General features: G+C 51.5%; 1 protein-coding gene across 1 annotated transcript in view; it reads left to right on the forward strand.

Moving 5' to 3' along the window:
- Positions 1–20,822, forward strand: part of SMARCD3 (SWI/SNF related BAF chromatin remodeling complex subunit D3) — a 60,563-nt gene that overhangs the window by 20,287 nt on the left and 19,454 nt on the right. The window contains exons 3-6 of the mRNA XM_084859735.1: positions 11,297–11,339; positions 14,930–15,052; positions 18,051–18,173; positions 18,960–19,055. Of these exons, the coding sequence (XP_084715861.1) occupies positions 11,297–11,339; positions 14,930–15,052; positions 18,051–18,173; positions 18,960–19,055 (385 nt within the window). The remainder of the gene's footprint in view (positions 1–11,296; positions 11,340–14,929; positions 15,053–18,050; positions 18,174–18,959; positions 19,056–20,822) is intronic.

A 20,822-nucleotide genomic window follows, 5' to 3' on the forward strand; every position in this document is an offset into this window, starting at 1 on the left:
GGGGTTTCAAGCAGCTGCATGCCATGCCATGCTACGCTGCGGGGGCGGGGTGGTGTCTTGTTATCTGGGCTGCAGCCTGTGAAAGACTAGGCCGAACCTGGGGCCTTGTGGCGGAGCCTTGATGGCAGCAGGACTCTCCCTGCACAGCTGGTGGGGAAGGCTTGGCCCCCGGGAAGGAGTGTGTGTGTGTGTGTGTGTTGAGTGTGTCTCTCTTGCTGAGTGTATATGAGAGAGAGAGGGACAGAGACAGAGAGAGCTTAGCCACTTCTTGAACTCTCTTGGCCTGCAGAAAAGAGCGTGGGGTGGATGGGGGGTGCTACTGGGAGAAGACGGCCCAGAGGTCCACAATGCAAAACCGTCCAAGGGTGCCTGGTCTGTTTCCAAACACCAGGCGGCATGAAATACACAAGACATGTAGCAGTATATAAAATGTTATGGAGGATTCCCGATGCTGTTTGTTGACTACCAGGATACTGCAGCAGCACGCTGTGACGAGTTTGCATGGCACTTTGAAGATAAAGTTACTCAGATTCATCATGAATTGGTCACTGCAATTAATGCAGTTCCATGCACAGAGGCATCCAGAGCACCATCTGGTCCAGTGCTATTGGATGAGTTTCAATAATTGAGGCCTGAGGATGCAGACAAGATGCTTGGCCAAGTCCGATCAACCACCTGTGTGCTCAACCCTTGCCATTCATGGCTTCATAGAATCATAGAATCATAGAATAGTAGGGTTGGAAGGGGCCTACAAGGCCATCGAGTCCAACCCCCTGCTCAATGCAGGAATCCAAGTCAGAGCATCCCCGACAGATGGCTGTCCAGCCTTGTCCTGAATGCGTCCAGTGTGGGAGAGCCCACCACCTCCCTAGGTCACTGGTTCCATTGTTGTCTTGCTCTAACAGTCAGGACGTTTTTCCTGATGTTCAGCCGGAATCTGGCTTCCTGTCACTTGAGCCCATTATTCTGTGTCCTGCACTCTGGGATGAGCGAGAAGAGATCCTGGCCTTCTTGTCTGTGACAGCCTTTCAAGTACTTGAAGAGCGCTATATTGTCTCCCCTCAGTCTTCTCTTCTCAAGGCTAAACATGCCCAGTTCTTTCAGTCTCTCTTCGTAGGGCTTTGTTTCCAGTCCCCTGATCATCTTTGTTGCCCTCCTCTGGACCCTCTCCAGCTTGTCTGCATCCTTCTTAAAGTGTGGTGCCCAGAACTGGACACAGTACTCCAGATGAGGCCTAACCAGTGCTGAGTAGAAGGGAACTAGGACTTCCCGGGATTTGGAGCTATGCTTCTATGAATGCAGCCCAAAAGAGCATTTGCCTTTTTTGCAGCCACATCACATTGTTGGCTCATATTCAGCTTGTGATCAACAACAATTCCAAGATCTTTCTCGCTTGTAGTGTGGTTGAGCCACGTATCCCCCATCTGGTAACTGTGCATTTGGTTTCTTTTTCCTAGGTGCAGAACTTGGCATTTATCCCTATTAAATGTCATTCTGTTGTTTTCTGCCCCATGCTCCAGTCTACTCAGATCACTTTGAATTTTGTTTTATGTGATGTTATGTTATGACAATGTTCGCCCTCCTCCAGTCATTTGGCACTTCCCCCATCCTCCATGATTTCTTAAAGAGACTATACAGCGGTTCTGAGAGTTCTTCTGCCAGTTTCTTGATTACTCTAGGATGCAGTTCATCTGGCCCTGGAGATGTGAACTCATTCCAAGTAATTAGGTGTTCCTTGACCATATGTCTATCAATCTCAAGCTGCAATCCTGCCCCTTCAGCCAGTACTTCGCCTTTGCCAGGGGGGTCATAGACCCTCTTTTGGGAGCAGACTGAGCCAAAGTAGGAATTGAGCACCTCTGCCTTTTCTTTGTCCTCTGTTATCGTTTTGCCATCCTTATTTAATAGCTGAACAACCATTGCTTTCCTCTGCCTTTTACTATGCACGTAGTTGAAGAAAGCCTTTTTGTTGTTTTTAGCATCCCTCGCTAATCTCAGCTCATTCTCAGCTTTAGCCTCCCTGACGCCATCCCTGCAATTCTGTGCTACCTGCCTGTACTCTTCCTTTGTTACTTGGCCTTCTTTCTACTTCTTATATGTGTCCTTTTTTGTTTTCAGGTCATCCCTAAGCTTTTTGTGAAGCCACATTGGCTTCTTCTGTTGTCTTCCACCTTTTCTTCTTGTTGGAATTGTTTGTGATTGTGCCTTGAGAATTTCCTTTTTTAAAAGCTCCCACCCATCTTGGACTCCTTTTCTCGTTAGCGTCGCTTGCCATGGGACCTTCCTGATCATTGTTCTGAGTTTATGAAAATCAGCTTTCCTAAAATCCAGGGTACGCGTTTGACTACACTCGGCTTTTGCTTCCCTTAGAACCAAGAACTCAAGTGCAACATGGTCGCTTTCCCCCAGAGTTCCTGTAACTGCTACTTTATCCACTAAGTCATCTCTGTTGGTTAGGATCAAGTCAAGGATAGCCGATCCTCTAGTTCCTTCCTCTACTTTCTGTAGGAGGAAGTTATCCGCCACACAAGTCAGGAATTTCCTGGAGGGGCCATGTTTTGCAGAATTTGTCTCCCAACAAATATCGGGGAAATTGAAGTCCCCCATTACTACTACATCATGCTTCCTTGAAACATTGGCTATTTGCTTTTCAAAGGTTTCATCCTCGTCTTCTCCTTGGTTGGGTGGCTGGTAGTAGACTCCGACCATCAGGTTCCTTTTATTCTTTGCTCCATTTATTTCAACCCAGATGCTCTCGATGGGGCTACCAAGCTCCTCCTCCTGTATTTCTGTGCAGAGATATGTATTTTTCACATACAGTGCAACCCCCCCTCCCTTTCTGTTCCTCCTGTTCTTTTTGGACAAGTTATTTCCTTCAATTGCTGTATTCCAGTCATGGGAGTCATCCCACCAAGTCTCAGTTATACCTATCAAGTCATAATTTCCCACTTGTATTAAGAGTTCATGTTCGTTCTGTTTATTTCCCATACTCTGGGCATTAGCATATAGACATCGAAGACCACGTGCTTCATGGTCTGGCTTTCTTCCTACATGTTTCTGAAGACTACTATTGGGCACTATTAAAGCTGTTTTCTCCGTTGCAGTGCGTGAGCGTTCATCCATTGTTACCCCCAACATTACATCTCCCTTCCCCGTAGGATTCAGTTTAAAGCCCTCCTGATGAAGTTCTTCATGCTGTGGCCAAACACATTCTTCCCATCCTTTGTGAGGTGCAACCAGTCCCTTGCCAACAGCCCATCTTCCAGGAAGTATAGTTAGCCCGTGGTCCCAGAATCCAAATCTCTCTCGTCAGCACCACCTTCGTAGCCAGTCATTCACCCCGAGTATTTTTCGTTCCCTTTCTATCCCTTTTCTAACTACTGGAAGGATGGATGAGAAAAGTATCTGGACCCCAAAGGTCTTGAGTTTCCTTCCCAAAGCTTCAAAGTCTGATGTGATTTCTTCGTAGCTGCGCTCGGCGGTATCATTTGTTTCCACATGGATGAGAAGGAAGGGATACCTGTCAGTGGGCTTTATGAGTGCAGGCAACCTTTCAGTCACGTCTCTAATTTGTCCTCCCAGGAGACAACATACCTGGCGAGTCCACGGGTCTTCACGACATACTTGGGTCTCGATCCCATGCAGCAAGGAGTCTCCCACTACTACCACTCTTCTCTTCTTGTTGTTGTAGGCCTGGGTTTCATCGCCTCTGTTTGACTGACCTTCAGCCTCTTGCTCACTCTCATGCGGGGTCCCCTGTGATTCTTCCTCTGCAGGCTGTCCTCCAGTCTCATCCGCAAGTACGTGGAATCGGTTCCACAGCTCCACTGCTTCCACTGGAGCAGAGTGGCGTCTAGTTCTTCTCCTCCTAACTGTCACCCTTTTCCAAGGAGTATCCTCTACTCCATCTTTCTTCACCTCAGCATTTCCCACTACCTCATCTTGCTGTTGCTCTTCAAGCTTCTGGTCTCCGCTCCAGTCCACTTACTTTTCCCTCCAGCAGCGTGATCAACTTGCACTTGTTGCAGGTGTAGGCCATGTGGTTCTCAGGCAAGAAAACAAACATTGCACACACCTTGCAGGTCACCACCACTGGAGAGTCTTGTCCTTCCATTGCGTCTTTTCCCGTTTTGTGTCTTGCTTTGTGACTGTTCTAGACTAGCCTGTGCCTGCTCCTCTACTCAGTAGAGGTTAAAAGCAGAGTCCCACTGGTGTGGAAGTGTGCGTTACAAGACAAATAAATGGAAAAAAGTTAGTTAAAAAATAAAATGAAATAAAAAATGAAAAAAAATGTTAGGGGCCTCCCCCTTGACATCCCCTGCCGAGCTCCCCTGGCCAACTCCTGTTTGCTCCCCCTGGTCGCTCGCTCTCTGGGAGCTTGCTTGCTTCTGTAGTCCCCGGACCAGCTGTAGCAGCTTGCTCTGCTCTGCTCTGCTCAGCTGGGAGGCGGGAAACAGACTGAAGCTTCCCGCCCACTCAGCTGCTGGGAGTACTCAGGCCACACACCCCCAATTCAGTTGGAGCTCTCAGAAGCACCTGGCTTATTACATCAAACAAAGAGGGGATGTCCGCCTTGGTCCAGGAGCTTGTAAAGTCCTCCTTGAGAGAGGGAGTGGTGCCGGCCTCTCTAAAAGAGGCGGTAATCAGGCCACTCCTGAAAAGGCCTAACCTGGACCCGGAGGAAGTTAACAACTATAGGCCGGTGGCCAACATCCCCTTCCTGGCAATTTGCTTGAACGGGTGGTTGCGGGACAACTCCAGGCACTCTTAAATGAAACAGATTATCTAGATCCATTTCAATTGGGCTTCAGGCTACGTTTTGGAATGGTCGTCTGGGTCGGGAGTTGGAGGCACTGCACTGTGGTGGTTCCGCTCCTACTAGGATGGCCGATTCCAAAAGGTGGTGCTGAAGGATTATTGCTCGGTGCCATGGCAATTATGCCATGGGGTTCCACAGGGTTCTAGTTTATCCCCCATGCTTTTTAACATCTACATGAAACCAGTGAGGGAGGTTATCCAGAGGTGTGGGCTGAGGTGCCATCAATATGCGGATGACACCCAGCTCTACCTCTCTTTCTCATCAAACCCAGGTGAGGCAGTGGCTGTTCTGCATCGGTGCCTGGGCACGGTAATGGACTGGATGAGGGCCAATAAACTGAATCTCAATTCAGACAAGATGGAGGTACTGATAGTGGGTGGTTTGTCTGCCCGGCTAGGTGATGTTCCTTCTGTTCCGGAGGTGGTTGCGCTCCCCCTAAAGGATCAGGTTCATAGTTCTGGGTCCAAGATCACCCCCCAAACGATCACTTGAGGCACAGGTGAACTCGGTGGCATGGCGCACTTATTATCTCTGCCCTTATCTAGACAGAGATAGCCTAGCAACAGTTATCCATTCTCTCGTCGGGATTACTACAATGCGTTATACATGGGGCTGCCTTTGAAAATGGTCCGGAAACTTCAGCTAGTCCAAAATAGGGCAGCAAGATTGTTAACAAGGACTGGCCAATGAGATCACATTTGTTGTTGTTAAGTCATGTCCGACTCTTCGTGACCCCATGGACCACAGCATGCCAGGCCCTCCTGTCCTCTGCTCTCTCCCGGAGTGTGCTCAGGTTCATATTCATTGCGTCGGTGATGCTATCTAGCCATCTCATCTTCTGCCGTCCCCTTCTCCTTTTGCCTTCAATCTTTCCTAGCATCAGGGTCTTTTCCAGTGAGTTTTCTCTTCGCATTAGGTGGCCAAAATATTTGAGCTTCAGCTTCAGTATCTGTCCTTCCAATGAGCAGTCAGGGTTGATTTCCTTTAGGATGGACTGATTTGACCTCCTTGCAGTCCAGGGGACTCGTAAGAGTCTTCTCCAGCACCACAGTTCGAAAGCATAAATTCTTCGGCGCTCAGCCTTCCTTATAGTCCAGCTCTCACAGCCATATGTTACTACTGGGAAAACCATAGCTTTGATTAGACGGACCTTTGTCGGCAAGGTAATGTCTCTGCTTCTTACTATGCTGTCTAGGTTTGCCATAGCTTTCCTCCCCAGGAGCAAGCGTCTTTTAATTTCATGGCTACAGTCACCGTCTGCGGTGATCTTGGAGTCCAAGAAAATAAAATCTGTCCCTGCTTCCATTTCGTCCCCTTCTGTATGCCAGGAAGTGATGAGGCCAGATGCCATGATCTTAGTTTTTTTAATGTTGAGTTTCAAACCAGCTTTTGCACTCTCCACTTTCACCCTCAACAAGAGGCTCTTTAGATCCTCTTCGCTTTCTGCCATTAGGGTGGTATCGTCCATGTATCTGAGGTTGTTGATAATTCTCCCAGTAATCTTAATTCCGACCTGTGATTCATCCAACCCAGCGTTTCTCATGATGTACTCTGCATATAAGTTAAATAAGCAGGGCGACAATATGCAGCCCTGTTGTACTCCTTTCCCAATTTTGAACCAGTCGGTTGTTCCATGTCCGGTTCTTACTGTTGCTTCTTGACCCTCGTACAGGTTTCTCAGGAGACAGGTAAGGTGGTCCAGTACTCCCATCACTTTAAGAATTTGCCAGAGTTTGTTGTGATCCACACAATCAAAGGCTTTAGCGTAGTCAATGAAGCAGAAATAGACGTTTTTCTGGAATTCTCTTGCTTTCTCCATGATCCAGTGAATGTTGGCGATTTGATCTCTAGTTCCTCTGCCTCTTCGAAACCCAGCTTGTACTTCTGGTAGTTCTCGGTTCACATACTGCTGAAGCCTAGCTTGTAGGATTTTGAGCATCACCTTGCTGGCATGTGAAATGAGCGCAATTGTGCGGTGGATTGCCTTCCATATGTGCCTGCCCAGACCCTAAGATCATCCTCAGGGGGTCCTTCTTTGGGAGCCCTCACCAAAGGAAGTGAGGTGGGTGGCTACCAAGAAGAGGGCCTTTTCTGCTTTTGCCCCCCAGCTGTGGAATGAGCTCCCTAGAGAGGTTCGCCTGGTGCCTAAGTTGTTCTCCTTCCAGCGCCAAGTGCAGACCTTTTTATTTTCCCAGTACTTTAGCATTTCAGCTTCCTAATCTTTGAGTTCTGGTGTTTTCATAGAATCATAGAATAGTAGGGTTGGAAGGGGCCTACAAGAATGAGTCCAACCCCCTGCTCGGTGCAGGAATCCAAGTCAAAGCATCCCTGACAAGTGGCTGTCCAGCTTCATCTTGAATGCCTCCAGTGTGGGAGAGCCAACCACCTCCCTATGGAACTGGTTCCATTGTTGTATTTTTCCTGATGTTCAGCCAGAATCTGGCTTCCTGTAACTTGAGCCCATTATTCCGTGTCTTGCATTCTGGGATGAACGAGAATAGATCCTGGCTTTCCTGTGTGAGAACCTTTCAAGTACTTGAAGAGTGCTATCCTATCTCCCCTCAGTCTTCTCAAGGCTAAACATGCCCAGTTCTTTCAATCTCTCCTCATGGGGCTTTGTTTCCAGTTCCCTGGTCTTCGTTGCCCTCCTTTGAACCCTCTCCAGTTTGTCTGCATCCTTCTTAAAGTGCGGTGCTCAGAACTAGACATAGTACTCCACATGAGGCCTAACCAGTGCTGAGTAGAGGGGAACTAGTACTTCCTGGGATTTGGAAGCTACGCTTCTATTAATGCAGCCCAAACTAGCATTTGCCTTTTTTGCAGCTACATCACATTTTTGGCTCATATTCATCTTGTGATCTGCAACAATTCCAAGATCCTTCTCGCTTGTAGTATTGTTGAGCCACGTATCCCCCATCTTGTAATGGTGCATTTGGTTTATTCTTCCTAGGTGCAGAATTTGACATTTGTCCCTATTAAATGTCATTCTGTTCTTTTCTGCCCAGAGCTCCAGCCTATGTAGATCTTTTGAATTTTGTTTCTGTCTTCCAAGTTATTAGCTATCCTGCCCAATTTTGTGTCATCTGCAAATTTGATCAGCATTCCCTGCACCTCCTCCTCCAAGTCATTCATAAAAACGTTGAAGAGCACTGGGCCCAGGACTGAGCCCTGCGGTACCCCACTCGTGACCTCTCCTCAGTTTGAGAAGTTCCCATTGATAAGCACTCTTTGAGTCCGATTCTGTAGCCAACTGTGGATCCACCTGATTGTTTCGTCAAGCCCACTTTGAGCTAGTTTGCTCATCAGGATATCATGGGGCACTTTGTCGAAAGCTTTGCTGAAGTCGAGGTATGTGATGTTCATAGCATTCCCACAGTCCACAAAGGAGGTTACCTGATCAAAAACTGAGATCAGATTCGTCTGGCAGGACTTGTTCTTGACAAATCCGTGTTGGCTTCGAGTAATCACTGCATTGTTTTCAAGGTGCTTCCAGATGGATTGCATTATCATCTGCTCCAGAATTTTCCCAGGGATTGGTGTCAGACTGACTGGGAACTGGGACTATAGTTCCCAGGTTCTTCCTTTTTACCCTTTTTGAAGATACGGACAACATTAGCCCTCCTCCAGTCATCTGGCACTTCCCCCGTCCTCCATGATTTCTCAAAGAGAATAGACAGCGGTTCTGAGAGTTCTTCTGCCAGTTACTTTATTACTCTCGGGTGCAGTTCATCTGGCCCTGGAGATTTGAATGCATTCAAAGGAATTAAGTGTTCCTTAACTATAAAACTGACCATACAGCTTTAAATCAGTATTTTATATCTCTGCATTGCTGCTAGTTTTTATTCTGGTTGTACTGTTACGTTGTGGCTTTAAGCTTTCATATTTTGTTTTCTGCTGTACTTTGGAGTACAGTACCTCTGGAGGTGACGGACTCGACCTTGGGGGAGCTGCGGGTGCCGACAGCCGACAGGAAGCTCTGGCATGGGCTGGTCCATGAAGTCACGAAGAGTCGGAAGCGACTGACCGAATAAACAACAACACCTGCACTTTGTGGTTTTAATTCTTGTGGCAGTATAGAAATGAAATAAACAAACAGAGACCTTACACCAAAAGCCTGGCACGGGTCCAGTTGGCCCAGGCCCTGAACTATCCCGATTGCACTCCATATACATCTCTGAGGAGGGTGGGGGGAGCCTTCAGCTTTGGATGGCTCTCAGGGCTTGTAGTTGTTCCTGGGAGGGGGAGCCCTTGGGCAGTTTTTCATAAGGTCCACTGTCCACATTGGCCCAGTCCTTGTGGCCTTCCCACATTCCCTTCCAGTCTGCTATGCATCCTTCTTGCCCAGAGCGTGTCCCTTTTCTCTCCAAGGTGCTCTGTTTTCGGAAGTTCCAGAGAGTGGTGTGTGAGCTCCTGCCCTCCTCTGGTTTCAAGCAAGACATCAGAGTTTCTTTCTCTTTCTACCCTTCCCCTGAGTGTGCAGAACAGGGTCACACGCTCCCTGTTGTCAAGATAAAAGCTGCAAAGAACTCTGGGGAAACCAGAACATGGCTGGAACTGCTGTTATCGGCTGTCCATTGTTAAACATTTCAGTGGCACATTAATGCACAAGGCGGCTTGCAGTCTTGAGTGTTTGGCCTGCACAAGCAGCATCCCCAGTCTCCCAGCTGGGGAGCTGAGGCTGAGAAAGGAGGGCCAAGCCCTCAGTCGGCCAGTGAGTGAGTCGCTCTCTCAGGATCCTCCTCCGCTTCCCATCTGCAGGACTGGAGGGGCTCGCTGCGCTCCCTTCTGTGCTGATCCTCCGTCTTCCCTCCCTCTGGTTTTGTGGGGAAAACCATTTTGGAGCCTGTGGCTAGACTGAGATCAGTGTGAGGTGGTGCAGGTATGTGTGCTTCATAGAATCGTAGGACAGTAGGGTTGGAAGGGGCCTACGAGGCCACTGAGCCCAACCCCCTGCTCAGTGCAGGAATCCAAGTCAGAGCATCCCTGACAGAGGGCTGTCCAGCCTCGCCTTGAACGCCTCCAGTGTGGGAGAGCCCACTGCCTCCCTAGGGAATTGGTTCCTTTGTCATATTGCTCTAACAGTCAGGAAATTTTTCCTGGTGTTCAGCCAGAATCTGGCTGCCTGTCACTTGAACCCATGATTCCATGTCCTGCACTCTGGGATGATCAAGAGGAGATCCTGGCCTTCCTCTCTGTGACAACCTTTCAAGTACTTGAAGAGTGCTGTCCTATCTCCCCTCAGTCTTCTCAAGGCTAAGCATGCCCAGTTCTTTCAGTCTGTCCTCATAGGGCTTTGTTTTTGGTCCCCTGATCATCTTTGTTGCCCTCCTCTGAACCCTCTCCAGCTTGTCTGCATCCTTCTTAAAGTGTGGTGCTTCCTCCTTGCTCCCACTGATTTGTGTCCATATGTCAGCACATGCAAATCAATCTATGTGTTTGCAGCCACCTCCTTCTATGTCATGTACAGAGAGAGCAGAATCAGAGACATTGGAGTTCCCCTGGGAATTATGAAGCCATAACCACACGCCACAGACCTGCCTGATAGTTGGGCTGCACAGGCAGCCACAGTGCCCTTTTCCATGCTAGGATTGGGTCCCTCCCTCCTTTTCAGGGGCAGGTGTAAACCTTTCCTTTTAGGGCAGCCTTGGCAAATGGGTGGTGTTTATTTTATTTATTTGTTAGTTTTTTAAATTACATTTCTATACCTGAAGTTCTGATGGCGTTCTGCTGCTGCCAGTCGCCTGGCCTCTAACGTCGTTGATTTTTAATTGTGCTTTTAGATATCTGTTTTACTGATTAACTCATAATTGTATATTGGTATGTTATTTGCTGCCTTGGGTGTGGGAGTTCAGGCAGCTCAACCAAGTGAGCCTATCCATGTTTTATAGGGGATGGCAATGACCACCCAGTTCTCCCAGTGCCAGAAGCAGGGGGCTGGGGAACGGCCGCTCCCTCGTTCAAAGAGGGCAGTCAGTAACTGAGAAGCCAAGCCAGGATTGGCAAGCGTGACCCCCTTGAGTTCTTGGAAGATGAACTGTTCCTTGCCCTCCCCCGTGTCAGCTGGCCTGGCCTGTCACCCTGCCTCTAGGCATGGACATTGGAGGGAGCATGCCTCCGTTGGGAGAAGGAACCCTTCCTGGGCAGCCGTGGGGAGCAGGCAGCTGGCCGGCCCCCCCGAGCACCAGTGGCAGGAGTGGCCAAAGGCGGCAGGGTCCTGCCTGGTCCTGCCCCTGAGCTGCGTTTGTGTGCTAGTGGCTGGTCCTGGAGCTCAGCTGGGGGCCCTCTGATCAGGGGGGTGCTCTCCAGGGAGCAGGGCAGGCCACCTGGGGGCGGGAGGGAAGAGGGGCAGGGTGAAACCCGTCCTCCAAGACCACCACGGCAGCACGGCGGAGATGTCAGGACAATTGAGCAGGTGGCCTTGTTACTTCTAGGCTGGCCACCGTGGTAACATGTTTTCTTTCTTTTAAAAATGTACAGTGCCAAGAGGAGGAAAATGGCAGACAAAATACTCCCTCAAAGGGTGAGTTGCTTTCATTTCTCTCTTGCTTCCATGTCTGATTGGGTGGATCCCAGCACAAGTCCGCTGTGGGTCTGAAACGAGATCAGTGTAATTTGGCCGAGGGGTGCTCGACGGCGGAGCAGTGCGGCGGCCGTGGCTGAGCTCCGTGGGGGAGCTCCAAGCACTGCGGGGCTCCCCGTTCCATCCCTCCTCACACGAGCGCAGGTGCCCTGGCGCAGCAGCCCCATCGCCTGCACGGCGGGCCAGGCCGTTGTGCCGTCTCCACCTGGGGGTCCACGCAGGACGCCCCCTGGGCGAGAAGGCACTTATTCCCAGCTTACCCGTCTCTGGTTGTGCTGGAAGAAATGAGCGGATCTCCCAACTCTTTCCGGCATGCAGTGTCTGGCCAGTGCTGTGGCCCCCTGGAACCTGCCCGGCTAAAGCCCTATTCAGGCGTCATGCTGGCGAAACTCGCCATATCTGAGCAGGACTGGGGCCGCGCTGCGTAGCCCTGCCTCAACATCATGTCGTAACGAAGCTCTGCCCACAGGCATCCCTGTGTACAGTGTGCTTGTGCCCGAATCGCATGGAAGCCTCCCTGCTGCAGGTGTTGACACTGTACAGGTGGACGCCTCTGGGCGGAACTACGTTGTGACGCCACATGGGGGGGCGGCTATCCAGCGTGGCCTCATTCCTGCTCGGGTGGTGAGTTTCATCAACATAATGCCTGAATAGGGCTTTAGCCAGCCACACCTGTGCGCTTTCTCATGCCTGGCTATTCTCTGCAATGGCTGGCCCCCACAGCAAGCTCCCCCCCACCATGTTCTTGCCAAAATAAAGCTTGGGTGGTCCTGTTTTCTTCTGCCAGCCGTTTCCTAGTGTCCCTTTTTCAAATGTCTCACTGAGACCAGGCACAGGATGACTCCAGCGAGGCCTGTCTCATGCTAAGCTGAGCGCCTCTCTTGCCAGACATGCCTTTGCTCCAGCAGCTGCATTACTTGCTTGTAGTTGAGACCAGGGCTGCTTCCAGACATGTGGGTCCTAGCGCGCTAATAAATAATTGCTCTTCCATAAGCGGCGAGGGATAGCAGTTGACTCTCCACACTGGTGGGGGGGGCATCTCACTTAGAATCGTAGAACAGTAGGGTTGGGAGGGGCTTGCAAGGCCACACTGCGTGTACATCCTGTTTTATTCTGGTTGCATTGTTGTAATGTGGCTTTAATGCTTTTATATTTTATATTGTTTTATCATGCGCTTTTTGGTTTTAATTTTTGTGAACTCCCCAGAGAGCTTCAGCTATTGGGCAGTATAGAAATGAAATGAATGAATAAAAGCAAACAAACAAACAAATAAATAAATAAATCCCACTATCTCCCATCCAGATGAGTGTCCTTAGGGGAAAGAGTCTTCTTTGGAAGAAGTAAGGGAGAGGGAATCCTCCAGAAAACTCTGTAAGAGTTTGTAATTCCCTTAATAAAGACCCATGTCATAACGCATTGAGAATTCAATTGGTGCAACTGTTCCTTTTTTTATTTTGGTTTCCAGCCTTACAGCTGTTTTTTCTGATCCCTATTGGTACTGTTGCCATTTTTATCACCCACTTATTTTTTAATCTATCTTTTAAGTCGCACTAAAACCTCTCCCCCCCCCCCCGCCATTTTTACATATGAAGGATAGTGGAGGGGGTGTGTGCTTTCTAACCATTTTAGCAAGGTGATTAATGGCGGTAACCGTAAAGGCTTTTTGAAAGTTTATTTTTCAGAAATTAGTATTATGGGGCCATAGCATTTGTTTGAGGTGATGCAGAGGTTCTGCCAAATGGGTACTTAGCTAAGATAGGCTCACCTGCCCAATAGCTCACTGCCCATGTCAAAACCATGCTTTAAAAAAAAAATCAGAAGCACAGTGCTAAGTGGATCTACACCTTGCATTGCTCTTTCACCCTCAAAAAAGTTGGACATTTTCCAGTGAGGAAAAAGATGGAAGGAGCACCGGGACAACATGGGAGGATTACAAATGGATGCCAATGTCGTGTGACCGCCCCCGCCCCCCAGCTCTGAGTGGACGAGCCACGGTGGCGATTCCACAGTCAGTGATAGTAGGGCTGGAATCCTAAAATAGTAGGGCTGGAAGGGGCCTGTAAGCCCATTGAGTCCCACCCCTGTCCAGCCTCGTCTTGAATGCCTCCAGCGGGGGGGAGCCCACCGCCTCGACCAGCAGCAGTCCCACAGCCCATTGGCTGCCTCTGGATGACAGGGCTGGCAGGTGCCCTCACCCCTTGCCCGGGGAAGATGCTGCTCGTGCCATTCCGGATTAGTCTGCTGCCTGCCAACACAGGGAGGTATCATCCTTCTCTGCCCCTTGGCTCTTGGGACTGTTCCCTCGTTTTGAGAGCCTGAGTGGGGCCGTGGTTGGAATGCTGGGCCTTGGATTGGAGAGAGCCGGGTTCGTATACCCACTCAGCCATGCAGCTCATTGGGCAAGTCAGTGCCTCTCAAGCTCACCTACCTCACAGGGATATTGTGTGGATACGCACCCTTCCTCTTCTGTCTTGAAATGTTGCTCCTGTGATGGACAGCTGGCCTGCCTTGCATCTGGAGTCCTATGGCACGTGCTCTCGTGGTCTGCATGACCTGGTGTGCATTGTCTCCTGCCTCCTCCTCCTCCCTCTCTTGGCACTGTGAGGCCTCCATTCTCATCTCTCTGCCTTCTGGCTGAGCAGCCTTTGCCAAGGGGCTGCATGGTTATTGTAAACAGGTTTTGGAACGGCAGGTTTTATGGCTGTCATGGGTGTGATGAACTAAAGTTTAACCCTTGAGCAGACTGAGAGTGGTGATGGCCTGCCCACCCATCCTGTGTGTCTCCATCCTTCCTCCTTTGGAATGATGATGTCTGCTGGGTGAGTCCTTCGTGCAGGGATGGGCCACTCTGCAGTCCACGGGAGCCTGCAGCTCTCACCCGTGGCCTCATTTCAAAAGCCTTCCGCCTACGTTGAGTTCTGACTTAGGGCAACAGCCCTCCATCCTCCTCTGGCAGCCTGCTGGGCTGGAAGGAAGAGGGCGGGTGGGGGTGCGGGGAGAGAGAAACCCATGGTTGGCACCAGCCCCACTGGCTGCCCCCACCCCAGCATGTGTCCCTCAAAGATTCTCCTTGCCACAAAAGAACATGTTCCCCAGCCTGATCCTTTGGACCATTATTGTGCTGGTGCTAGAGTGGTCCAGCTGCCAAGACGCGCAGGCTACTTTATCGGGTGAAAAGTACAGGTAGCTTTCTGTAGCTTTTTCTTCAGCTGAAGAGAGAGTTCTGTATAGCTCCAAAGCTTGCATACATTGGCACTAGACGCACGTGGGCCTGGTGCAAGCCGCCACTCGCTCCTGGCATCAGCACAGCTACTGTTCCCTGGCCAGGCGGAGTCATCCTTCCTTGGCTGACATGCTGACAGGGCCTGCATGAAGGAAGAGTGATTTCCCACATGGAAGCCCTTCAGCTCAGCCGGGCGCTCCTTCCCTGAACAGGGTGAGGAATGGGGAAGCAAGGCAAGGCCATGCTCTGACGGGCTGCTGTACCCAGTGGGAGCATCTTCTCCAGTGACATGCAATTTTCTTCCCAGATCCGGGAGCTGGTCCCCGAGTCCCAGGCCTACATGGATCTCCTGGCCTTTGAGCGCAAGCTGGACCAGACCATCATGCGAAAGCGAGTGGACATCCAAGAGGCCTTGAAGAGGCCGATGAAGGTACGGGCAGCAGCCTCCTTGCCACGGGGGACCTGGCTGCCGCTGCCACCACCAAGGGTTGCTCCCTTAGAATCATAGAATCATAGAATAGTAGGGTTGGAAGGGGCCTACAAGGCCATCGAGTCCAACCCCCTGCTCAATGCAGGAATCCAAGTCAGAGCATCCCTGACAAATGGCTGTCCAGCCTCATCTTGAAGGCCTCCAGTGTGGGAGACCCAACACCTCCCCAGGTAATTGGTTCCATTGTCGTATTGCTCTTACAGTCAGGAAGTTTTTCCTGATGTTCAGCCGGAATCTGGCTTCCTGTAACTTGAGCCCATGATTCCGTGTCCTGCACTCTGGGATGATGGAGAAGAGATCCTGGCCTTCCTCTCTGTGACAACCTTTCAAGTACTTGAAGAGCGCTATCCTATCTCCCCTCAGTCTTCTCTTCTCAAGGCTAAACATGCCCAGTTCTTTCAGTCTCTCTTCATAGGGCTTTGTTTCCAGTCCCCTGATCATCTTTGTTGCCCTCCTCTGAACCCTCTCCAGTTTGTCTGCATCTTTCTTAAAGTGTGGTGCCCAGAACTGGACACAGTACTCCAGATGAGGCCTAACCAGTGCTGAGTAGAGGGGAACTAGTACTTCCCGGGATTTGGAAGCGATGCTTCTATGAATGCGGCCCCAAAAAGCATTGGCCTTTTTTGCAGCCACATCACATTGTTGGCTCATATTCAGCTTGTGATCGACGACAATTCCAAGATCCTTCTTGCTTGTAGTGTGGTTGAGCCATGTATCCCCCATCTTGTAACTGTGCATTTGGTTTCTTTTTCCTAGGTGCAGAACTTGGCATTTGTCCCTATGAAATGTCATTCTGTTGTTTTCTGCCCAGCGCTCCAGTCTATCCAGATCACTTTGAATTTTGTTTCTGTCTTCCAAAGTATTAGCTATCCCGCCCAATTTTGTGTCATCTGCAAATTTGATTAGCATTCCCTGCACCTCCTCCTCCAAGTCATTCATAAAAATGTTGAAGAGCACTGGGCGCAGGACTGAGCCCTGCGGTACCCCACTCGTTACCTCTCCCCAGTTGGAGAAGGTCCCATTGATAAGCACTCTTTGAGTCCGATTCTGTAGCCAACTGTGGATCCACCGGACCGTTGTTTCATCTAGCCCACTTGGAGCTAGTTTGCTCATCAGGAGATCATGGGGCACTTTGTCGAAAGCTTTGCTGAAGTCGAGGTATATGATGTCTACAGCATTCCCACGGTCTACAAGGGAGGTTACTTGATCAAAAACTGAGATCAGATTTGTCTGGCAGGACTTGTTTTTGACAAATCCATGTTGGCTTCGAGTAATCACGGCATTGTTGTCAAGTTGCTTCCAGATGGATTGCTATATGATCTGCTCCAGAATTTTCCCAGGGATTGATGTCAGACTGACTGGTCTGCAGTTCCCAGGTTCCTTCTTTTTACCCTTTTTGAAGATAGGGACCACATTAGCCCTCCTCCAGTCATCTGGCACTTCCCCCATCCTCCATGATTTCTCAAAGAGAATAGACAGCGGTTCTGAGAGTTCTTCTGCCAGTTCCTTTGTGACTCTAGGATGCAGTTCATCTGGCCCTTCCAGGTGGCCTTTTCCCAGTGGGACAGAGCCTTCATTTTCCTCACTCCACTCCCACTCTCCTGCTGCTGCTGCTGCTGCTGCAGCCCCTCAGAGGCAGCCTCTTCTTGAAGTGTGAGGGCTGCCCCCATCTTCCTGACAGGGCTTCCTGCTCTCCTCAGCACTGCAAGCAGTGACTGGTCTGCCCACCCTGCCTCCCTCCCTCGGTACCAGGGCCATGTGCTGCTGTGGCCTGGCTTTCAGGCCTTTCTGCTGCATCTAAGCCATTTCCCTTGGGATTTGATTCAGGCATTTCCTGATCATGTCTCACGGGACAGGTGGTGCTGGGCTTATGCTCTCAGGCAAGGAGGCTGATGCTGTTTTAGGTTGATTTTACACATGTTTTAGTTTTCTGCATTGTGGTATTTTATTATTCTGTAAGTTTTAATGGCTGCATTTTAATGAATTGTTATGTGTTTCTTGTTATTTGGTGATTGTATGTTAATTTTTGTAGTTTTGAGTTGCCCAGTGGGGGCCTTTTAAGGCCATGCGCTGCAATATAAATATGGAAAATAAAATTTCAAAAAATCGGGTTGTGGTGGTCAGGGAATCAGTCATGACCTGACCAACCTGGGATATCAGGCACTATGGTTGATGAAGCTGAAAAATGCTTCTGACCATATGGAGAGCTCACTTTCCTCATCCCTTAGGATTAAAAAGCATAAGTGTCCCCAGGCATTCTCTCCAGAAATTCACTGTTGGTGTGAGCTCCCCCTCACAGACTACAAACTGCTGATATTTGCCAAGAGACAGGCAGAAGGCTGTGAGACGTTCCTCCCTGAAGGGTGCGTGTGGGGGAGAACCCATTTATGATTTGTTTGTTCATTACACTTCTGTACCACCGAATAACTAAATGAAGGGAGGATCATGATGATGTACAAAAAAGGGAGCCAGGACTTTGAGATGTCTTTTGACCCCTGGAGGGAAGCAGCCGGCCCAGACTGGCCAGGGCTGCATGCTGCGTGCCCGGGACGGGTTCTGCCCCTGGACGTCTGGATTGTGCTGGAAAGGGCTCTGACCAGGAAGACGTGGGGCTCCTCCGTGCCTGCTCACACTTGCCTTCTCTGTCATCCCTTCTGGAGCCCGCCAAGTCCAGCACAGGAAGGCCCTTGCTTGCCCTTCCTCCCAAAGGATGGTCACGGAGGCCAGCACTGGTCCTGGGGCAGCATCCGTCGCTCCTGCTGGCCGCTGGAGGTCGCCTCCCCCCGTGGGCACATGGACACGGTGGGGGCCTGGGCCCACTTGTGGGGGCGGCCCCTTGGGGTGGCAGGGACCCACTGAGGAGGTGCCTTTGGCTTCGTGCCCACTGGCTGTTTGGCATGGAGCCCCCAGCCCTGACTTCTCCCTGTCTGCCCAACAGCAAAAGCGGAAGTTGCGGCTTTACATCTCCAACACCTTCAACCCAGCCAAATCAGACGCGGACGACTCGGAGGGCAGCATTGCCTCGTGGGAGCTGCGCGTGGAGGGCAAGCTGCTCGACGATGTACGCCCGGGCCGGCCTTCTCCGCCGTCTCTTTTCCTGCTGGCTGGGCGGGGGCTGCTTGGGCCAGACGCAGCCGCTCCGGAGGGCAACGGCCGGACGGGGCCGTGCAGAGGAGGCCCTCAGCCAAGGCGGAAGTGGACCTGGAGCAGGACACGGAGGGTGGGCAGGCGAGGGCTGTACCAGGTCGTCTTGGTGTGCCCCGTGGAACTGTTGGCCCCGGTTCCTCTGGGAGGGGCCAGGCCAAGCACCCAGTGCAGGGCACCTCTTGCCATTCACTGCTGGCTCCCGCGGAGGGCAGCCTTCCCTGAGGACTGCCACCGCTCACACCGGAAGAGCAGAAGGGGGGAGGGCGATGGCCAGAGTCCCAGGACAAGTGAGGAGGCAGCCAGTGATTGCAGCGGTGTGTCCCTCGTGTTTGCTTGCAGAATCAGGGCATGGGTAGGACAGGAATGGGGAGCTTAAGGAAGGCCCCACAGAAGAGGAGGGACAGGGCCTGGGTTGCTCCTCTTGGAGCATCTTCCAGGTTTAAGGGGCAATTGAGGAGGAAGAGGGAGGAGAGAAGTCATTTGGAGAGGGACCCACGCAGGCCTGGGTTGAGCAGGGCTTGGATACTATTCCTGCCTACCTTTTCCCTGGGGAGTAGGAGAAGCTTCTGCCCCGCCCCCCAGGCTCTCCCCTGTCCAGAACAGGAGCCCTTCTTGCAGGAAGGGAAGCCGCCCTTCACGTGCCCCTTCATGTCCTGCCTGAGGGTCTGGGCACTGATGTGTCTCCCTCCTGATTTCACAGCTCAGTAAGCAGAAGCGGAAGTTTTCGTCTTTTTTCAAGAGTTTGGTCATTGAGCTCGACAAGGATCTCTATGGACCAGACAATCACCTGGTAGAGGTAAGTGGGGTGCACAGCCGAAGGCAGAATCCGGCCTCTGCAGGAGCACAGCAAATGAGGATCCTTCCTCCCTCCCTCCCGTTTGTTTCATCCTGCTTGGTGCTTGTTTCAGGCTCACTGCTAATGCTGGCTGGTGTAATTAAAATCGGGAGCAGGGGCACTGCCTTCCCTTTTATTATTAGTCAGACCTGCAGCCCTCTTGGTATGCAAGATGCCTTGCTATCGACATCGTCTTCACTTCACTTCACTTCACTGGGGCATGTCTTAGGGAAATCCCATTTTACAGGTGGGAAACTGAGGCTGAGAGCTGACAGCTTGCCTGTGGCCACTCGGCTTCATGGCATTCTATACCCCAAAGAACTCTCCGTCTGCCTCACCATCCTGCGGGTGAAATGCTCAAGACACGGACTGGCCTCCGAGCCCTTTTGTCTGGTTTGCTTCCAGTTCCTTTGAACATGCAAAGGAACTGGAAGTGTTCCTTTGAACATGCAAAGGAACTGGTTTGCATGTTCCTTTGAACATGCAAAGAGGGTATGAGGTGGGCCACAAAGTCCCAGGACTTTGCGGCCCACCTCCAAGAAGGACTGGTTGGGAACGCCACCTGCTAGCCCAGGAAGAGCCTTTGGGGGCCCAGCTGAAGGAAGCTAAGTTGAGGCTGGCTCCTTGGCACGGGTGCAGCAGCACCGCAAAATGGAAGAGCAGCAGCAGTCCTGAAGCTGGGTCTGGCCAAAGGGGGTCCATCTTGCTTCCCACAGAAGGGACCACCCAGATTAACAGCCTCAAGCAGAAAAGGGTGTCCAAATGAGGCTGCCTGATTGCTCATCCCAAAGTCCGGTCCATTTATGAAGAGGTCCCCATGCAGATTCTTGGGGGATCCGTGCCTCGCCTCCCTCCATTGTGAAAACTGCCCTCCCTCTGTGCTCCTGTGCAGCCGAGGGGTTCCCTCCTCTCCCAGCCCCAGTCCAGGCTGTCTGCCTGGCCTCCGCGAGGCCAGGAGGCTGCTTCATGGCCTCCCTTTCCATGCAAGCATCCCCCATCCCCAGATGCCTTCAGGCAGCGTCCCCTTCCCTGGGAGTCAGCTCCACTGCGCTCCAGGGGACCTGCTTCTGGATGGACGTGGCTGGGACAGGGATGGGGAGGAGCCGAATTCCTTCCCTCTTTCAGCCTCGGGACATGCTGGGGTGCTGTGGAAGTCTGGGAGCGCAGAGGGAGCATCCAGGCCCTGTTTGCTTGCACAGAGGAGTTTATGGACTGCTCTCTTTGCTAGTCTGAGATCCCCCCGCCCCACCCGCCCCTGCTGTGGGTGGATTAGCACTGTGATGGAGACAAGGAATGTGGGGGCACAACCCCTCTGGCCCCAAAGCCCTCGTGCACAGACACGCGCAGGCCCCGCCCTCCTCTGCAGGCCACCCTTCCCTCGCTGCTAGCCACAGGGGCAAAGTGTGATCTCGGTGAGCATCCCTGGGGTGGGGCGAGGAGCCACGACGCAGCCTGCGGGCAGGGGTGGGGTTCAGGGCTGGTGGGGCCGGGTCAGGGCACCCGCAGGGGCTGCTGTTTGTGCTCCCTGGTCTGGAGGGGCCATGCCTGGCGAGGCCAGCTGGCAGGCCCCTTTGTGCTCCGCCTGGAGCGGGCCCTCCGAGGGCTTGAAACCTGGCAGGGTCTGTGAGCCCATCCAAATGAAGCCCCAGGGTGTGGTGCCCCCCAGGCATGATGTTTGTATTGAGGAAACACCCTCCAAGGCGGGGCGTGCTTTGCATTTCTGGGCGG

This window comes from Heloderma suspectum, chromosome 5 (assembly GCF_057233095.1).
Source record: "Heloderma suspectum isolate Gila_16-S chromosome 5, 16-S_ref, whole genome shotgun sequence".
Taxonomy (NCBI): domain Eukaryota; kingdom Metazoa; phylum Chordata; class Lepidosauria; order Squamata; family Helodermatidae; genus Heloderma; species Heloderma suspectum.